At 54.7% G+C, this 14,025-nt stretch overlaps 4 protein-coding genes across 4 annotated transcripts; 3 read left to right on the forward strand and 1 right to left on the reverse strand.

The window, feature by feature from the left end:
- Positions 1 to 972: 972 nt before the first annotated feature.
- FUB1-2 (Reducing polyketide synthase FUB1) lies at positions 973 to 8,449 on the forward strand (the record flags this gene model as incomplete). The annotated part of the gene is made up of 6 exons (XM_037322471.1): positions 973 to 1,158; positions 1,213 to 1,626; positions 1,687 to 1,873; positions 1,929 to 2,516; positions 2,570 to 7,530; positions 7,583 to 8,449. 6 exons carry the CDS (start codon positions 973 to 975, stop codon positions 8,447 to 8,449), a joined length of 7,203 nt encoding a protein of 2,400 aa, XP_037178976.1.
- An 870-nt stretch (positions 8,450 to 9,319) lies between these two features.
- AKR7A3 (Aflatoxin B1 aldehyde reductase member 3) lies at positions 9,320 to 10,446 on the forward strand (the record flags this gene model as incomplete). The annotated part of the gene is made up of 4 exons (XM_037322472.1): positions 9,320 to 9,364; positions 9,414 to 9,973; positions 10,028 to 10,088; positions 10,138 to 10,446. The coding sequence occupies 4 exons, from the start codon at positions 9,320 to 9,322 to the stop codon at positions 10,444 to 10,446; spliced, it is 975 nt and encodes a 324-aa protein (XP_037178977.1).
- Positions 10,447 to 11,165: 719 nt separating this feature from the next.
- Positions 11,166 to 12,194, forward strand: xynS20E (Bifunctional acetylxylan esterase/xylanase XynS20E; the record flags this gene model as incomplete). Its single annotated transcript, XM_037322473.1, has 2 exons — positions 11,166 to 11,507; positions 11,559 to 12,194. The coding sequence occupies 2 exons, from the start codon at positions 11,166 to 11,168 to the stop codon at positions 12,192 to 12,194; spliced, it is 978 nt and encodes a 325-aa protein (XP_037178974.1).
- A 94-nt stretch (positions 12,195 to 12,288) lies between these two features.
- On the reverse strand, positions 12,289 to 13,909 carry CGCA056_v007225 (uncharacterized protein; the record flags this gene model as incomplete). The annotated part of the gene is made up of 5 exons (XM_037322474.1): positions 12,289 to 12,292; positions 12,607 to 13,047; positions 13,393 to 13,539; positions 13,608 to 13,777; positions 13,835 to 13,909. The coding sequence occupies 5 exons, from the start codon at positions 13,907 to 13,909 to the stop codon at positions 12,289 to 12,291; spliced, it is 837 nt and encodes a 278-aa protein (XP_037178975.1).
- Positions 13,910 to 14,025: the final 116 nt, after the last annotated feature.

Below are 14,025 nucleotides of genomic sequence, written 5' to 3' on the forward strand. Positions count from 1 at the left end.
CCCGGGGCCCCGGTGCCGCGGCGACACCCCCCGTTGACCCGCCGACCCTCCCCCACGCCTCCGTGCCGCCTTGGCGCCCATACGAGACGATGCGATCGTTTCGTAACGTGGCCATTGCTACGTCCAATATCATTTCTGCAGCATTTCCGGCCTCGGCAATCACGGGGCGATGGAACATCCAACATTTCGACTTCGGTGGATCTGGCATCGAGGCGTACGAGGTTATTCCGTGTTGCCCACCTTCCGCGTGTTCGTGAAGATGCACCGAACTGAATCATGTAACTAAAGACGGTGAAGAGTTTGTTATCACACTGCGTGGAGACTGTTGATTTGACCACAGAACTCTGCTTGAAACGTGGGCTATCAGATTCTTTCTGAATGAGGCATGTACCTGCCGAGATGTTGCCTTACGGGTGGGTGCAAAACAACGACTGCCAAGGACGACTTGGGTCCTGGCCTCATCAACATCAACATTGAATCCACAGGACTTACTCGTACGCTGCTTCGTAGGGGCTAAGTACTGGTTCGAACCATTGCGGCGGTGTTAGACAACAACTTACATACTATCACCGCCTTCACCGGAGACTGCCCCAGTGCCCATGGCCCGTTCAACGGCAGCCTCGGTTGCGTGCTGCCCCTTTGACCCAGAGAATTTAGGTTTCGTGGAATTAGGGGTCCTTCAGGGTGTTCACTAATCTATCCTTGCCTGTGGCCGTGATCGGGGTAAACCCGGTCTCTGTGTATCAAGCTAGTAACGCCGGTGAGTGAAAGCCGGCGGGAAAAATAAACATCAGCCAGCCACTTAACGGAAACGAGATCCCGATGTATATATCGAACCATCCGCAGATCTTCAGAACTCTCAAGTCAAAGTTCTCGTCATTCCTGTTCTTCACGCTTGATTTTGCTGGCAAGCCATACTAGTCAACAACACTCCGACCTCATTTCCATCTCACCTACCCTACCACCCTCAAAATGGCTGAGCCTCTTCCCGAACCTATTGCTGTTATTGGCTTGGATGCCAAGCTGCCTTGCGATGGAGACAGCGTTGAAAAGTTCTTTGATTTTCTCGTTGCTGGAAGATCCGCGCAAGCCCCCGTGCCAGCAGATCGATACAACGCGGAAGCCTTCTGGCATCCCGACAACCACAGAGATGGAGTTGTAAGTCATCATGCCACCCAGATACCTAGATGAGTTTGGCTGACGTTGTTATAGATTGGCGGAAAGTTGGGACACTTCATGCAGGCCAACGTGAAGGCGTTTGATGCCCCCTTCTTCGCAATGACGCCCGCAGAGGCGGCGAGCTTGGATCCCCAGCAGCGCATGCTCCTTGAGTGTGTCTACACAGCCATGGAAAACGCTGGATACACCATGCGCGACATGGCTGGCTCACCAACTGGTGTCTACGCGGGAGCTTTCATGTGGGATTACCGTGATCTTATGATCAAGGACACAGATACTCCAATGACTTACACGGCATGTGGCACAATCGCCAGTACGCTGGCTGGGCGTTGTTCATGGTTCTACGATCTCAGAGGACCTGCTCTCAGTGTCGATACCGCCTGCTCTAGTAGTATGGTGGCTCTTCACCAGGCTGTCATTGGCCTGAAGTCACGAGACTGTAATATTGTAAGATTCAGAAGTCCCTGGCTTGCTCTGGTACATTGTGCTGACAAGACTGCTCATTAGGCCATTGCCTGCGGCACCAACGTGCTTCTTTCCCCTGAAATGGGTCTGGAGCTGAACGGTCTTGGTGTTTTGGACCCGGCCGGTGCCTCATACAGTTTCGATAAGAGGGCAAACGGATACGGAAGAGGTGAAGGTATAGCTGCTGTCGTCCTGAAAAGGATGTCCGATGCGATTCGCGATGGAGACAGTGAGTTTTCCTTTCCGCATGATCGACTTGACCTCACCACTGACATTTCCACCAGCTATTCGTGCTGTTATCCGCAATTCTGGATGCAACCACGACGGCCACTCGCCCGGTCTTACCGCCCCCGCGAAGGAGGCTCAGGCTGAGCTTATGCGCTTGACGTATGCCCAAGCGAAGCTTGACCCCGCAGACACGCGCTTCTTCGAGGCCCACGGAACCGGCACCAACGTCGGTGACCCAACGGAGGCCGGTGCCATCAGTGAGATGTTCTCTCAGTTCCGGTCGGCTGAGGAGCCTCTTCACATTGGTGCTCTTAAGAGCAACATCGGACACACTGAGGGTAACTCTGGCATCGCGTCTTTTATTAAGGGCGTTCTGTGCGTGGAGAAGGGTATCATTCCAGCCAACGCATGGTTTGAGGAAGTAAACCCCAAGATTCCCGCCGAGTGGCATCTTAACTTCCCGACCAAGGCCATGCTGTGGCCCCAGACCAAGACTGGCGTCCGCCGAGTCTCCATCAACTCTTTCGGTGTTTCGGGCACCAACGCCCACGTCGTCTTGGAAGATGCGCTCACCTTCCTGAGAGAGAATGGTCTTGAGGCGCCTCACAGGACCATCGAAGCACCCCAACTGCCAGGCACATCTCGTAAGTCTCCCTATTGTGCACTTGTTGGAGCATATGCTAACATGCGATCGCAGTTGTCAAGGCGCCTCCTGTCATCAACGGCTCTCTCTTCTCTCCTCAGCTGTTTGTCTTCAGCAGTCACGACCAGGATGGTATTGCCCGTCTTGCCGACTCCTACAAGACCTACTTGCCCAACATGACCGAGTCTCTGTACAACCTCAGCTACACCCTGGCGGCCAAGAGATCTACATTCAACTGGCGCACCGCGGTCGTCGCCAGCTCGTCAGTGCAATTGGAGAGTGCGCTGGCTGAAGGTCAACAAGCTACGCGCGTTGTCGCTGACCCCGGCGTCGCGTTTGTGTTCACTGGCCAGGGCGCCCAGTGGGCTCGCATGGGCAAGCAGCTGATGCACTACGATGTCTACCGGGCAAGCATCGAGGGCGCTGACGCGTATTTGAAGACGCTGGGATGCGAGTGGTCCGCGATTGAGGAGCTCGAGAAGACTGCCGATGATTCTCGTGTCAACGCCGCTGAGTTCTCGCAGACTCTCTGCACCGCTCTCCAAGTCGCTCTTGTCGACCTCCTCAACGACTGGGGTCTCAAGTTCCGCGCTGTTGTCGGCCACTCTTCCGGTGAAATTGCGGCCGCCTACTCTTCAGGTGCGATCTCCCAGGAGAGTGCTTGGCGTATTGCGTACTGGCGTGGTAAGCTCTCCGCGAAGCTGGCCAACTCGCCTGAGCAGCCGAAGGGTACCATGGCCGCTGTCGGATTGTGTCTTGAGAAGACGCAGGATGCCATTGACCGCGTCAACAAGACCGGCTTCGAGTCTGTCGGCAAGCTCACCGTTGCTTGCATGAACAGCAAGACCAGCCACACTGTTAGCGGAGACGTTGCGCAGATCGAGGCCCTTGTCGACATGCTCAGCGCGGAGAAGGTCTTTGCCCGCAAGCTGAAGGTCGAGATGGCATACCACTCGAGGTTCATGGACCCCATTGCCCAGGAGTACACCGAGTGCATTGGAAAGATCCAGCCTGGTTCCGGTGCCACCGGCGTGCAGTTCTTCTCGTCCGCATACGGAACGCAGATTCAACCCTCCAAGCTGCGCGACGCCGGCTACTGGACCAAGAACCTCACCTCTCCAGTGAGATTCAACGAGTCTGTGACAGCTATGCTGCAGGCCTTGACCGAGCCCAATGACGATGGCAACCAGTCACCTCTTATCACCGATCTCGTTGAAGTTGGACCCCATGCCGCCCTGCAGGGTCCTCTGCGCAACATCGTCCAGGACGTCAGAGTCAACGGTGATGTGAAGTACCACCACCTGCTCAAGCGTGGCGAGTCCGATTTGGAGATGGCCATGGCCGGAGTCGGATCCTTGTTCACTCGCGGCATCCAGGTTGACCTCCTGAAGGTCAACCACGTCCCCGGAACCAAGCCGCTGATGATGATTGACCTCCCTCGCTACCCTTTCAACCACACTCGCGAGTACTGGAACGAGTGCCGTCTCAGCAGAAACTTCCGCTTCCGCCCGTACCCTCGCCATGAGCTTCTCGGAGCTCCTGTCAACGACTGGGACGGCAAGCATGACGCCATCTGGAAGAACTGGATCAAGCTTTCGGAGAACCCATGGGTTGAGCACCACACCATCTCCGGATCCGTGCTTTACCCTGCTGCTGGTATGCTCGTCATGGCCATTGAGGGTTGCAAGCAGCTCGCAGAGTGCTCGAACCCCGACAAGACGATCAAGGGAATCCGCTTCCGTGAGGTCTCTTTCCACTCCGCCCTGCAGGTTCCAGAGGGCGCTCTGGGCATTGAGTCGCACCTGTACCTCCGTCCCGTGAAGCAGGCTGCCTTGGAGGCAAAGGCTGCTGCTTGGCGCGAGTTCCAGGTTCTTACCGCCCAAGAGGACGACGAGTGGCGCGAGCACTGCTGCGGCCAGGTTCTCGTCGAGTACGATGAGGGTGCCACGGCAGTCGATGGCGGTCTTGAGGAGAAGGCATTCAAGGCTCACTGCGAGGCCAGAATTGACCAGGCCCAGCAAAACTGTAAGAGCCAGGTTACTTCTGAGAAGATCTATGGAGCTTGGGAGAGTGTCGGCTTGACTTTCGGCCCTACCTTCCAGACCGTCGAGTCCGCTGTTGTCGACCACGACGCCGGCGTCACTCTGGCCAGGGTCAAGCCCACCACCGCCCTTCTGAAGACGATGATGCCTCACAACTACCTGCAACCGCACTTGATCCACCCCACCACTCTGGATGGTGCCCTTCAGGCATGCCTGGTCCCTCTCGTTTCCAACCCCTCCAGGAAGCAGAAGAATGCCATCGTTCTCTCCTTCATGGAGGAGCTTTGGGTCTCCACTGCTGAGCACAAGGAGGATGGCTACGTTGTCTTTGCCGACTCTGACTCTCACGGTCGCAAGAAGCACCTCATGTCCTGCACTGCTGTTGACCCTGCCTCCAAGGAGCCCATGATCAAGGTCTCGGGATGCATTGTCACCGAGGTTGATGGCGATGAAGACGCAACCTCCGAGGAGGACCCCAGACACAGGGCATGGAACTTTGACTACAAGATTGACCCCGAGTTCCTCAACGCCGAGGCGATTGAGAAGGCCTTCACCGGACCTGACGGTTTCCAGAAGTACCTGAGTGCCCTTGCTCACAAGAACCCCGCGATGAAGATCCTGGATGTGAGCAACACTGCAATCTTCACGAAGGCCGTTGCGTCTACATTGGGCCAGCGCTTTGCTCAGTACGAGTTCACCGCCGATTCTTCCTCCTCTCTGGAAGAAGCACAGAAGAACATCGCGGAGGACTCTGTCCAGTTCAAGGTTCTTGACATCAAGGACGAGCCTGCTTCCCAAGGCTTCGAGTCGGCATCTTACGATGCTCTCCTTGTGCCCGTTGGCCTCATTCCCAACGATGACATCGACGGTTTCCTCAGCAGATGTCTGGGTCTCCTCAAGGCTGGCGGCAAGTTCATCTTGACAGCGGCCGAGAGCTCTGATGAGGCAAGCATCTGGGGCGAGTACTTCAGCGAGTCCGGACTTGTCAGCATCGATGCTGCGCTTGCCGATCAAGACTCGTCGATCTTGGTATTGAGCACTTCCAAGAGCACCACTGGCACGTCGGCTTCTGGCAGCTACTTCATCGTTGGCGATCTCTCTTCCAGCGTCCAGAGCGCCGTTGCCGAGAAGCTGGCTTCCTCTCTGAAGGCCAAGGGCGCCACAGTCAAGACTTCTGCGGTGGCTGATCTCGCTCTCGAGGGAGAGATTACAGAGAGCACCTACATTGTTCTCTCGGAGCTCGAAGCGCCTCTGCTTGCCTCTGCCGATGCCACCGTCCTTTCAGCTGTCAAGAACATGATCACCGGCAAGCGTCTTCTGTGGGTCAACAAGGAGCTGTCTCCCGAGTCCGCCCTCATCAACGGTTTCGCTGCTAGCATTCGTCTGGAGAAGCCTGAGCTTGAGTTTGTTACTCTCACATTTGACCCCAAGGAGGCCGACGACACTGTTGCGGACAAGATCGCCGAGGTTGACGCACGCCTGTCAAGCACCGAGGGCCCCATCGAGACCGCGTACAAGGTCACCAACGGCTTGGTCACTGTTCCTCGTCTTGTCGAGGCCTCCGCTATCACGAAGCACATCAAGCAGACTTCCAGCGACGACACCACCGAAGTCGCCTTTGGAGCCGACCCCAGCCGCCCTCTGCGCCTTCAGATCCAGACCGTCGGTCTCCTTAGTTCGCTGCGCTTCACCGACGACCATCTGTACTCCACTCGTCTGGAAGACCTCGAAGTTGAGTTCCAGGTCATGGCTACCGCCGTCAACTTCAAGGACTTGGCCGTCATGCTCGGTAAGATCCAGGAGACCCCTGTCGGTCTCGAGGCCGCCGGTATCGTCACCAGAGTCGGTGCTGGAGTCACTCAATTCAAGCCCGGTGACCGTGTCTTCGGCTTCACTTTCAACGGCGCATTCTCTACCTACGGCAGAGGCGCCGAGGGCACCCTCGCCAAGGTCCCTGACAACCAGTCGTTCGCCGAGGCCGCGGTCATCCCCATCGTGTACACCACGGCGTACGCTTGTCTCTACGACATCGGCGACCTCGAGAAGCGCCTGCGCCGCGGCAAGAAGCCCAGCTTGTTGATCCACGCTGCCGCTGGTGGTGTCGGCCAGGCTGCAATCCAGCTGGCCCAGCGCGAGGGTGTCGAGATCTTCGCGACCGTCGGTAGCATTGAGAAGCGCGACTTCCTCGAGAAGACCTATGGACTGCCCCGCGACCACATCTTCTCCAGCCGTGACTTTACCTTCAAGGACGGTATCAAGAGAATGACCGGTGGTCGTGGCGTCGACATCGTCATCAACAGTCTTTCCGGAGACACCCTTCGCGCCACTTGGGAACTCGTCGCACCCTTCGGAAGCTTCGCCGAGATTGGTCTGGCAGACATTGAGTCTCGATCTCGCATTTCCATGGGCAGCTTTGCCCGCGGTGTGAGATTCGAGTCTCTCGAGCTCAACTACATGCGCCAGACAGATGCCGACCGCCTCGACGATCTCTTCGCACGCGCCATGGAGAGTGTCATCGGCCGCGAGCTCAAGATCGAGACGCCCATCACCAAGTTCCCCGTATCGAAGATCCAAGACGCCATGCGCTTCATGCAGTCGGGCAAGCACATCGGCAAGATCCTCATCGAGAACAACCCCGAGGATCTCATCCCTGTGGTTGCGCCCTCCAGGCCCCGTGCCGAGTTTGCCTCAGATGCCACCTACGTTGTTTCTGGTGGCTTCGGTGGTCTTGGACTGGAGATCATCCGCTGGATGGTCAGCCAGGGCGCGCGCAACCTGATTGTTACATCGAGAAAGGGACCTAGTGATGAGGCCTCCAAGGGTCTCGTCAGTGAGCTGCAAGGCAACGGCGTCAAGATTGTCACTCCTCACTGCGACATCACTGACAAGAAGGCGTTGGAGAACGCAGTTTCTTCAGCTCTTGCCTCCTTGCCTCCAGTCCGTGGATGCATCCAAGCTTCGACGGTTCTCAACGTAAGTCTTCCCGAATCCTCATTTTCCAAGAATCCAACTAACACCTTTTCAGGACAATGCTTTCGGCGAGATGACTCTCGACCAGTGGAACACCGCCGTCAACGTCAAGGTCACGGGAACCAAGAACCTGTGGGAGGTGCTTTCCGGCGCTTCCGCGCTTGACTTCTTCGTCATGCTGTCATCCCTGACCAGCGTCACCGGCAACCAAGGCCAGGCCAACTACAGTGCTGGCAACTCGTTCCAGGATGCCTTCGCCAAGTTCCTCTCCGCTCAAGGCCACAACGTCGCCGCCCTCGACGCGCCTGTCCTGACTGATGCGGGCATGGTCGCCGCCAGACCCCATTTGAGGACCTACCTGCTCTCCATCGGTTGGGCTTCCATGTCCGTCGAGGAGCTCATCAACGCGCTTGACTACTACTGCCGCCCCAACTCGCAGAGCGCAGAGGAGAAGGTCAAGGAAGCCCAAGTCGTTCCCAGACTCTGGCTTCCCAAGTACTCCGCAGACGAGGGCGCTGAGCAGCCTACCTGGCAGACCGAGCCCATGTACAACCACCTGGTTCTTCAGGGCGCTGGAAACGGCGGCTCGCTGCCCGGAAAGCAGGGCTCATCCAAGTGCTCAGTTGGGGACCTGATCGCGGCAGCCGAGACACTGGAGGATGCCGAGCAGATCGTCCTTGACGCCTTACTGGCGCAGCTTTCCAAGATTCTTAGCTACGAGTTGGCTGACCTGGACCCCTCCAGGCCCTTGAACGCCTACGGCGTCGACTCGCTGGTGGCTGTCGAGCTTCGCGTGTGGATGACCAAGGAGATTGGAGCCGACATCTCGGTCTTCGAGATCACCAGCGGCCAGCGCATCAAGCAACTTGCCGGAAAGGCGGCTGCTACGTCGAGATTCCGCCCGGCCGCGAAGGCCGAGTAAAGTTTTGATTCAGATGTTTCATAGATACCACGAGAGGGGGAATGATAAAAAGATTGTAATTAGTTGTTGATATATTATTCGTGTCACGTTTACTCGTCAGCCGGAGGCATCAAGCGTAGTTAAAGTGTCCCCAAGCTTTACTTAGCTCTTTTGATTACCTTAAAATTACGATATCTCGCGGGCTCTCCGTTAACCCTCCAGATGAAGGAGGCCCCCCCAACAGTGATGTTCAGATCTCAGCAAGCATGCTTATGCGGCCCTCTTCGCCGAACGCCTCTTCGTCCGTCTGAGGCCATCTTGCCGTCGTTAGTGCATTTCTCTCAAATATGATAGACTCTCCCCTCAAACCGGGGCATTTGCAACCCATGACATATGTACGTACTTGATCGCTTTCTCCGATATCACGCAAGAGGCTGGCCTTTGCCTCGCATTGGTGTCACTGCTGTACTCCACAGTGTGGATTCATTTTGACGTGTTGCAACAAGCGTGAGTTTGACAAGCCCCTCACAGGTAGGGTGACCCTGGACAGTAGTGGATGCAGAGTCATGACAGGGCGCCATTGACCCAAATACCGACACTACCGTGCCTGTTTCAATTGGCCGTTATGCAGACAAAACACAGTGCAAACCAGGGGACGATGCTGCGGAGCTTGCGGTTGTTCCCCTGGCCATCGCGTAGCAACAAGCGGTGATCGACCCGATATATTGAAAATTGGGTCAGAGAAAGTACCATACCACGTTGTCATGTAGGAATTGCACATATAAAGACCGCATACCGCCTGCCTAGCCTCGTCTGAAAGTGAATTCTGCGTCACAAATTCAACTCTTTCATATGTATCCATCCTTCTCTCAACACATGCTCGTCCCCATTATGTCTTCCCAAACGCCCCTCAAAATCATTCTTGGAACGCACAGCGTGAGTATCCAAATGAGACACCAAGTGAATGTTGCTGAAATCATAACAGGTCGGCGATTCCGTTGTCGACCCTGGATCCTCTCACTTTGACAGTGAGCAAGATGTCCAAGCTCTTCTGGATGCGTTCTATGCTCGCGGATACAACAACCTGGACACAGCTCGTGACTACTCCCCGAGCGTCCAGGGCGCTTCGGAATCACGCCTTGGTCGGGCCAACGCCGCCTCTCGATTCACCATCCACACCAAAGTCCACAGCGCAGACCCCGGTGATCATCAGCCTGCAAACCTTGAAGTCAGCATTGGCAAGTCGTTGAGCGATCTTCAAACATCCACCGTTGAGACGATGTTTCTGCATTTTCCGGATCGCCAAACCCCTTTCGAGGATACGATTAAAGCGATGGACGCTGCTCTGAAGCAAGGGAAGTTCAAGAACTACGGTCTATCGAACTACTCTGCCGCCGAGGTGCAGAAGGCTCTGGAGATCTGCGAGCAAAATGGTTACACCAAGCCCAGCGTGTATGAGGGGCATTACAATGCTATTGTGAGAGGAGGCGAGAAGGAGCTTTTCCCCCTGTTGCGCAAGCACAACATGGCATTCTATGCGTACAGGTATGTTATGTCATCGAGTATTTTATAGGAGAACCCAGTCTGACAATCTATCAGTCCCGCAGCTGGCGGCCTTTTCTCAGGACACAAGGCTTCGTCAGGCCGGTGGAAGAGCGATGTAAGTTCCGAATGTCATTGTAGTCTCACTGACTCTAACGCAAGAACAGAACTTTATTGGCAAGGTTTACACCTACATGTACCGTAAACCTCCAGTTCGTCTCGCGGTGTCTACGATCCTGAAGCTTGCCGAGAAACATGGCATCAGCGGACACGCAGCTGCTATGCGATGGACGGCGTTCCACAGTAACTTGGATGTGGCACACGGCGATGCGATTATCTTCGGCGTTTCCAAGGTGGAGCAACTCCACTCGACACTTGATGCGCTTGAGGCTGGTCCTCTTCCCGAGGATTTGGCGGCCGCTATTACTGCTGTCTACTCTAAAGTGGAAGGCGCAGAGCCTCCCTATCACCTTTAGACTGTCGTCGATCCAATACTAGGCTCATAAACGTTGCATACTCGAATTCAATCTTGAGTAATCTGAATCAATCCCGCATTATCTCGATTTGAAATGCTCCCATCTTCACAGTGAATATCGAAACATAGGCAGGTTTAACTAGGTGTCTCTTCCGGCACTAAGTATCTCGAACTCGACCAACAAACTTCTACCCACAGCCGGCATAACCAAGAGGTGAGGCTATAATAAAAAGAATGAGGTCGAAACTCCCGAGGGTGCCGTGCTGACAATTCCAATGCCGGGATCCCGATCCTGGCGCCAGTTCAGGAAATGATGCGCCAGAGCGTGGCGCCTCATGCCGAAAACTAAGCTTTCGTCGGAGGGATTCGGTGGCCCCCGGTCCCGAACTGGTAGTACTGGTGCCGTAAGCCTCGTCTCAACGCGGCATCGACTTTCAAAAATACGGGGATTTAGACTGCTGACCAACTGCGTGCGCTGGTGCCTGGGCTGACGCCCGACGGGATTTAGTCTGGATCGCCGCCCGTTGACTCGTATTAGCACACCGACGGTTCGTAAGATTGGGGGAGGCACTAACACACTAGGTTCCGCCCAAGCCTTCGATGTCGCGTCACGGTCCCTCAAGGTTATGCTTCGTCCGATGTTAAAAGGCCGTGGCTTCGCAACTCAAGTTCAGTACTTTGGACGGTTGGTATGTGCATTCACAGAAAACAACATTTATCATGGTCAACTTCAACTTTGTTACGTTGCTTGCAGGACTTTGCGCCTCAGCTGCGATTCAGGATGCGGTCAAAAGAGAGGTCTCCTCCGATGGGTGCAAAAAAGAATTACCGAGTAATCGATCAGTTGGTCACGAGTACCTGATACCCTACAAGGATGATCAAGGCCACGATCGAGACTATCTGCTGTTCATCCCGCCAAAATACTCCAAAACGAGTCCCAACCCGATAATCTTCTCATACCATGGCGGAACCAAGAGTCCCGAAGAGCAAAGGGATTTGGATCTTCTAGAAACGCCTTATTTCAATAAGGACCATATTGTTGTGTATCTTAGGGGCTACGAGGTAAGAGCCTTTGCGCGAAATATCGTGGACAACGATGATTAACCAAACTAGGGACGATGGGAGGGCGTGCCCAATATCACACCGCGAAATGACGTCCTCTATACCAACACGGTTCTCGACGATCTTGAGTCGGCATACTGCATCGACAAATCTCGCGTATTCATGACTGGAAAGTCCAATGGAGGCGGTTTCACCAACTTTGCTGCATGCAACAAGCAGCTTTCGACGCGCTTTGCTGCTTTCGCCCCTGTGTCTGGGTCATACTACATCGAAAATGTGACGGACTGCGACCCAAAGACCGTGAAAATCCCTTGCGACGCCGGGAGGACAAACATTCCAATGATTGAATTTCACGGCGGCATCGACGGCACTATTCCGTATAACGGCAGCGATAGTCGACGAGGAGCGTGCTTGCCAGACGTCTTCCACTGGGTCACGGAGTGGGCGGTCCGTGACGGTCTTGGCGAGAAGCCGACTGAGTGCAACATCACCTCTAGGGCACAGAGGTATCAATGGGGCTCAGGAGATAAGAAGGGATTGGTGAATCATGTGTTTGAGAAGGATGTCGACCACAGCTGGCCTTACACCGGAGCCAATGACGACAACAAGGCCCACGGAGATGGTCCGGCGTCGTACAACGCCTCGTCGTACATCATGGACTTCTTCTCGAAGCACCCTCTCAATTGAGTCTACGACGTAGGTGGATTTGATTTCAATAGTATATACTTTGAATAGACATTTTATGATGATGAAACTATCACAATATTCATGACATGCATTCTCAACTGAGCATCAGCTCCCGCCGCCACCTCCACCATCACCGCCACACCCGCCGTCTCCTCCTCCACTTCCTCCATCTCCTCCGCCTCCTCCATCACCGCTGCCACCGAAGTCCCAGGTGCCCCCGTCAAATGGTATGTCAAGTCCCTCAGACACATAGTACCTTCCTCTAGTTCCTACTTTTCTCTCTTTCACAGGATTCATCCCACCTAGAGTCCATTGGACTTTAGCTCTGGCAGGGTGTCCTGGTGGAACAATAGCCGCGTCTGGGAAATACCCCTCCATGTCACCTTGATGCAAAGAGTGTTTCTTGTCATACCAGATGCCGTTCCTCTTCTTCCATTCTAGATCAGTCTCTCCCAAAGTCCGCTTAGCTGCCTCGGCCGAAGCCATCGGCTCATAGTCTATCAGTCTCCCTGCCGTAGTGAAACTCCAAACCCAGTAGCTGGCTGGATAGAGACGATGCGTATGCCAGAGGAGATCTACCATCAGGTTTGGGGGCACAAACTCGCGGTTCCTCGGCTCCGACATGATTGCACCACGTACCGGGAGCGCATCCATATCGAGCTTCCATATATCCTTGTAAGGTGCCTTTTTCATCGTCGGAGGTATTCCATGAAGCTTGGTGAATCGTTCGTAATCCCCCAAGGATGCCGTCAGGTGTTGTCGCGAGGCGGCATCCGGATCTGAGTCGCGTGCCTTCAGGACAGCCTTCCAAAAGGCGACTTGACGGTTGAAAACCTCTGCAAGATCCTCCACGCTTTGCCATGGCGTCAACTCACACCGATGTCCGGATAGACTATGCTGCGAGGATTTGATACATGGCATCTTGCAATCTTGTCGCCTCAAGGACGTATAATCCCTCACTAAACATGGTTTTATGAGTGGAATCCGGCACAGTCTTCCGTAGAAAAACAACTCTTTTTCGAGTACATCATCCACGTCAGGTCTCTCCCTCGGTGCGTCTTTCTTGGAAAACAGGGACGATAGCCGGGACTTCCGCTTGCTCTCCCAAGGCGGGGATGGCCACAGCTGAAATGGAAGCCGTGGGCATGCTGGCTTCCTGTGCCAACGATCCCATTCCTTCTGGCTTTTACTGTCCGACCATTTTCCAGACTCATAGAGTCGCACTAGTTTCGTGACTGGAAATTGGTGGTGGTTCAGGCCGTAGGATATGTGATCGTTGTCCCAGAGATGCCGGTGGAAATGGTATGGAGAAAGCAGGTGGCAGTACCAGATCATTGCGACGTCCCTAGACTCCTTGTTAGTCTACTTCATTGACCCATCAGATGTGTCTGGGTCATTTTGGGAGAAACGGACCATGGCGGTGGGCAGTCGTAGGCTGAGACCCCCTTCAGGTGCAGGAATCGTATGTAATTGATGTAACGCCATTCTGAGTAGACCAGAGCTTCTTGCAAGATTCGGCCCTCTTCATCTGTTTGAAAATGGGGGATAAGTTTCAGAAATATCTCAATGAGTTCGAAGTGTTTCTATCTTCAGTTAGCATCTAGTCCCTGTGAGCGCGGCAATACCCTTCCATGACTCACCAAGGACACGGTCTCGAGCGGAATTTTGGCCTTATCCTTTGGCCAAGGATCTTCAAAAACAGTGACCGGGGTCATCTTCAACTAGGAGAAGCGGATAGATTTGCAGAAGGTCAGATCTGAGGTCATCTTGGAGGCGTCTACACACGATCTCTTTAATGCTGTACGGATACGAGCCTTTGAGTCAATGAATG

This window comes from Colletotrichum aenigma (genome assembly GCF_013390185.1).
Source record: "Colletotrichum aenigma strain Cg56 chromosome Unknown KSG_Cg56_contig04, whole genome shotgun sequence".
Taxonomy (NCBI): Eukaryota; Fungi; Ascomycota; class Sordariomycetes; order Glomerellales; family Glomerellaceae; genus Colletotrichum; species Colletotrichum aenigma.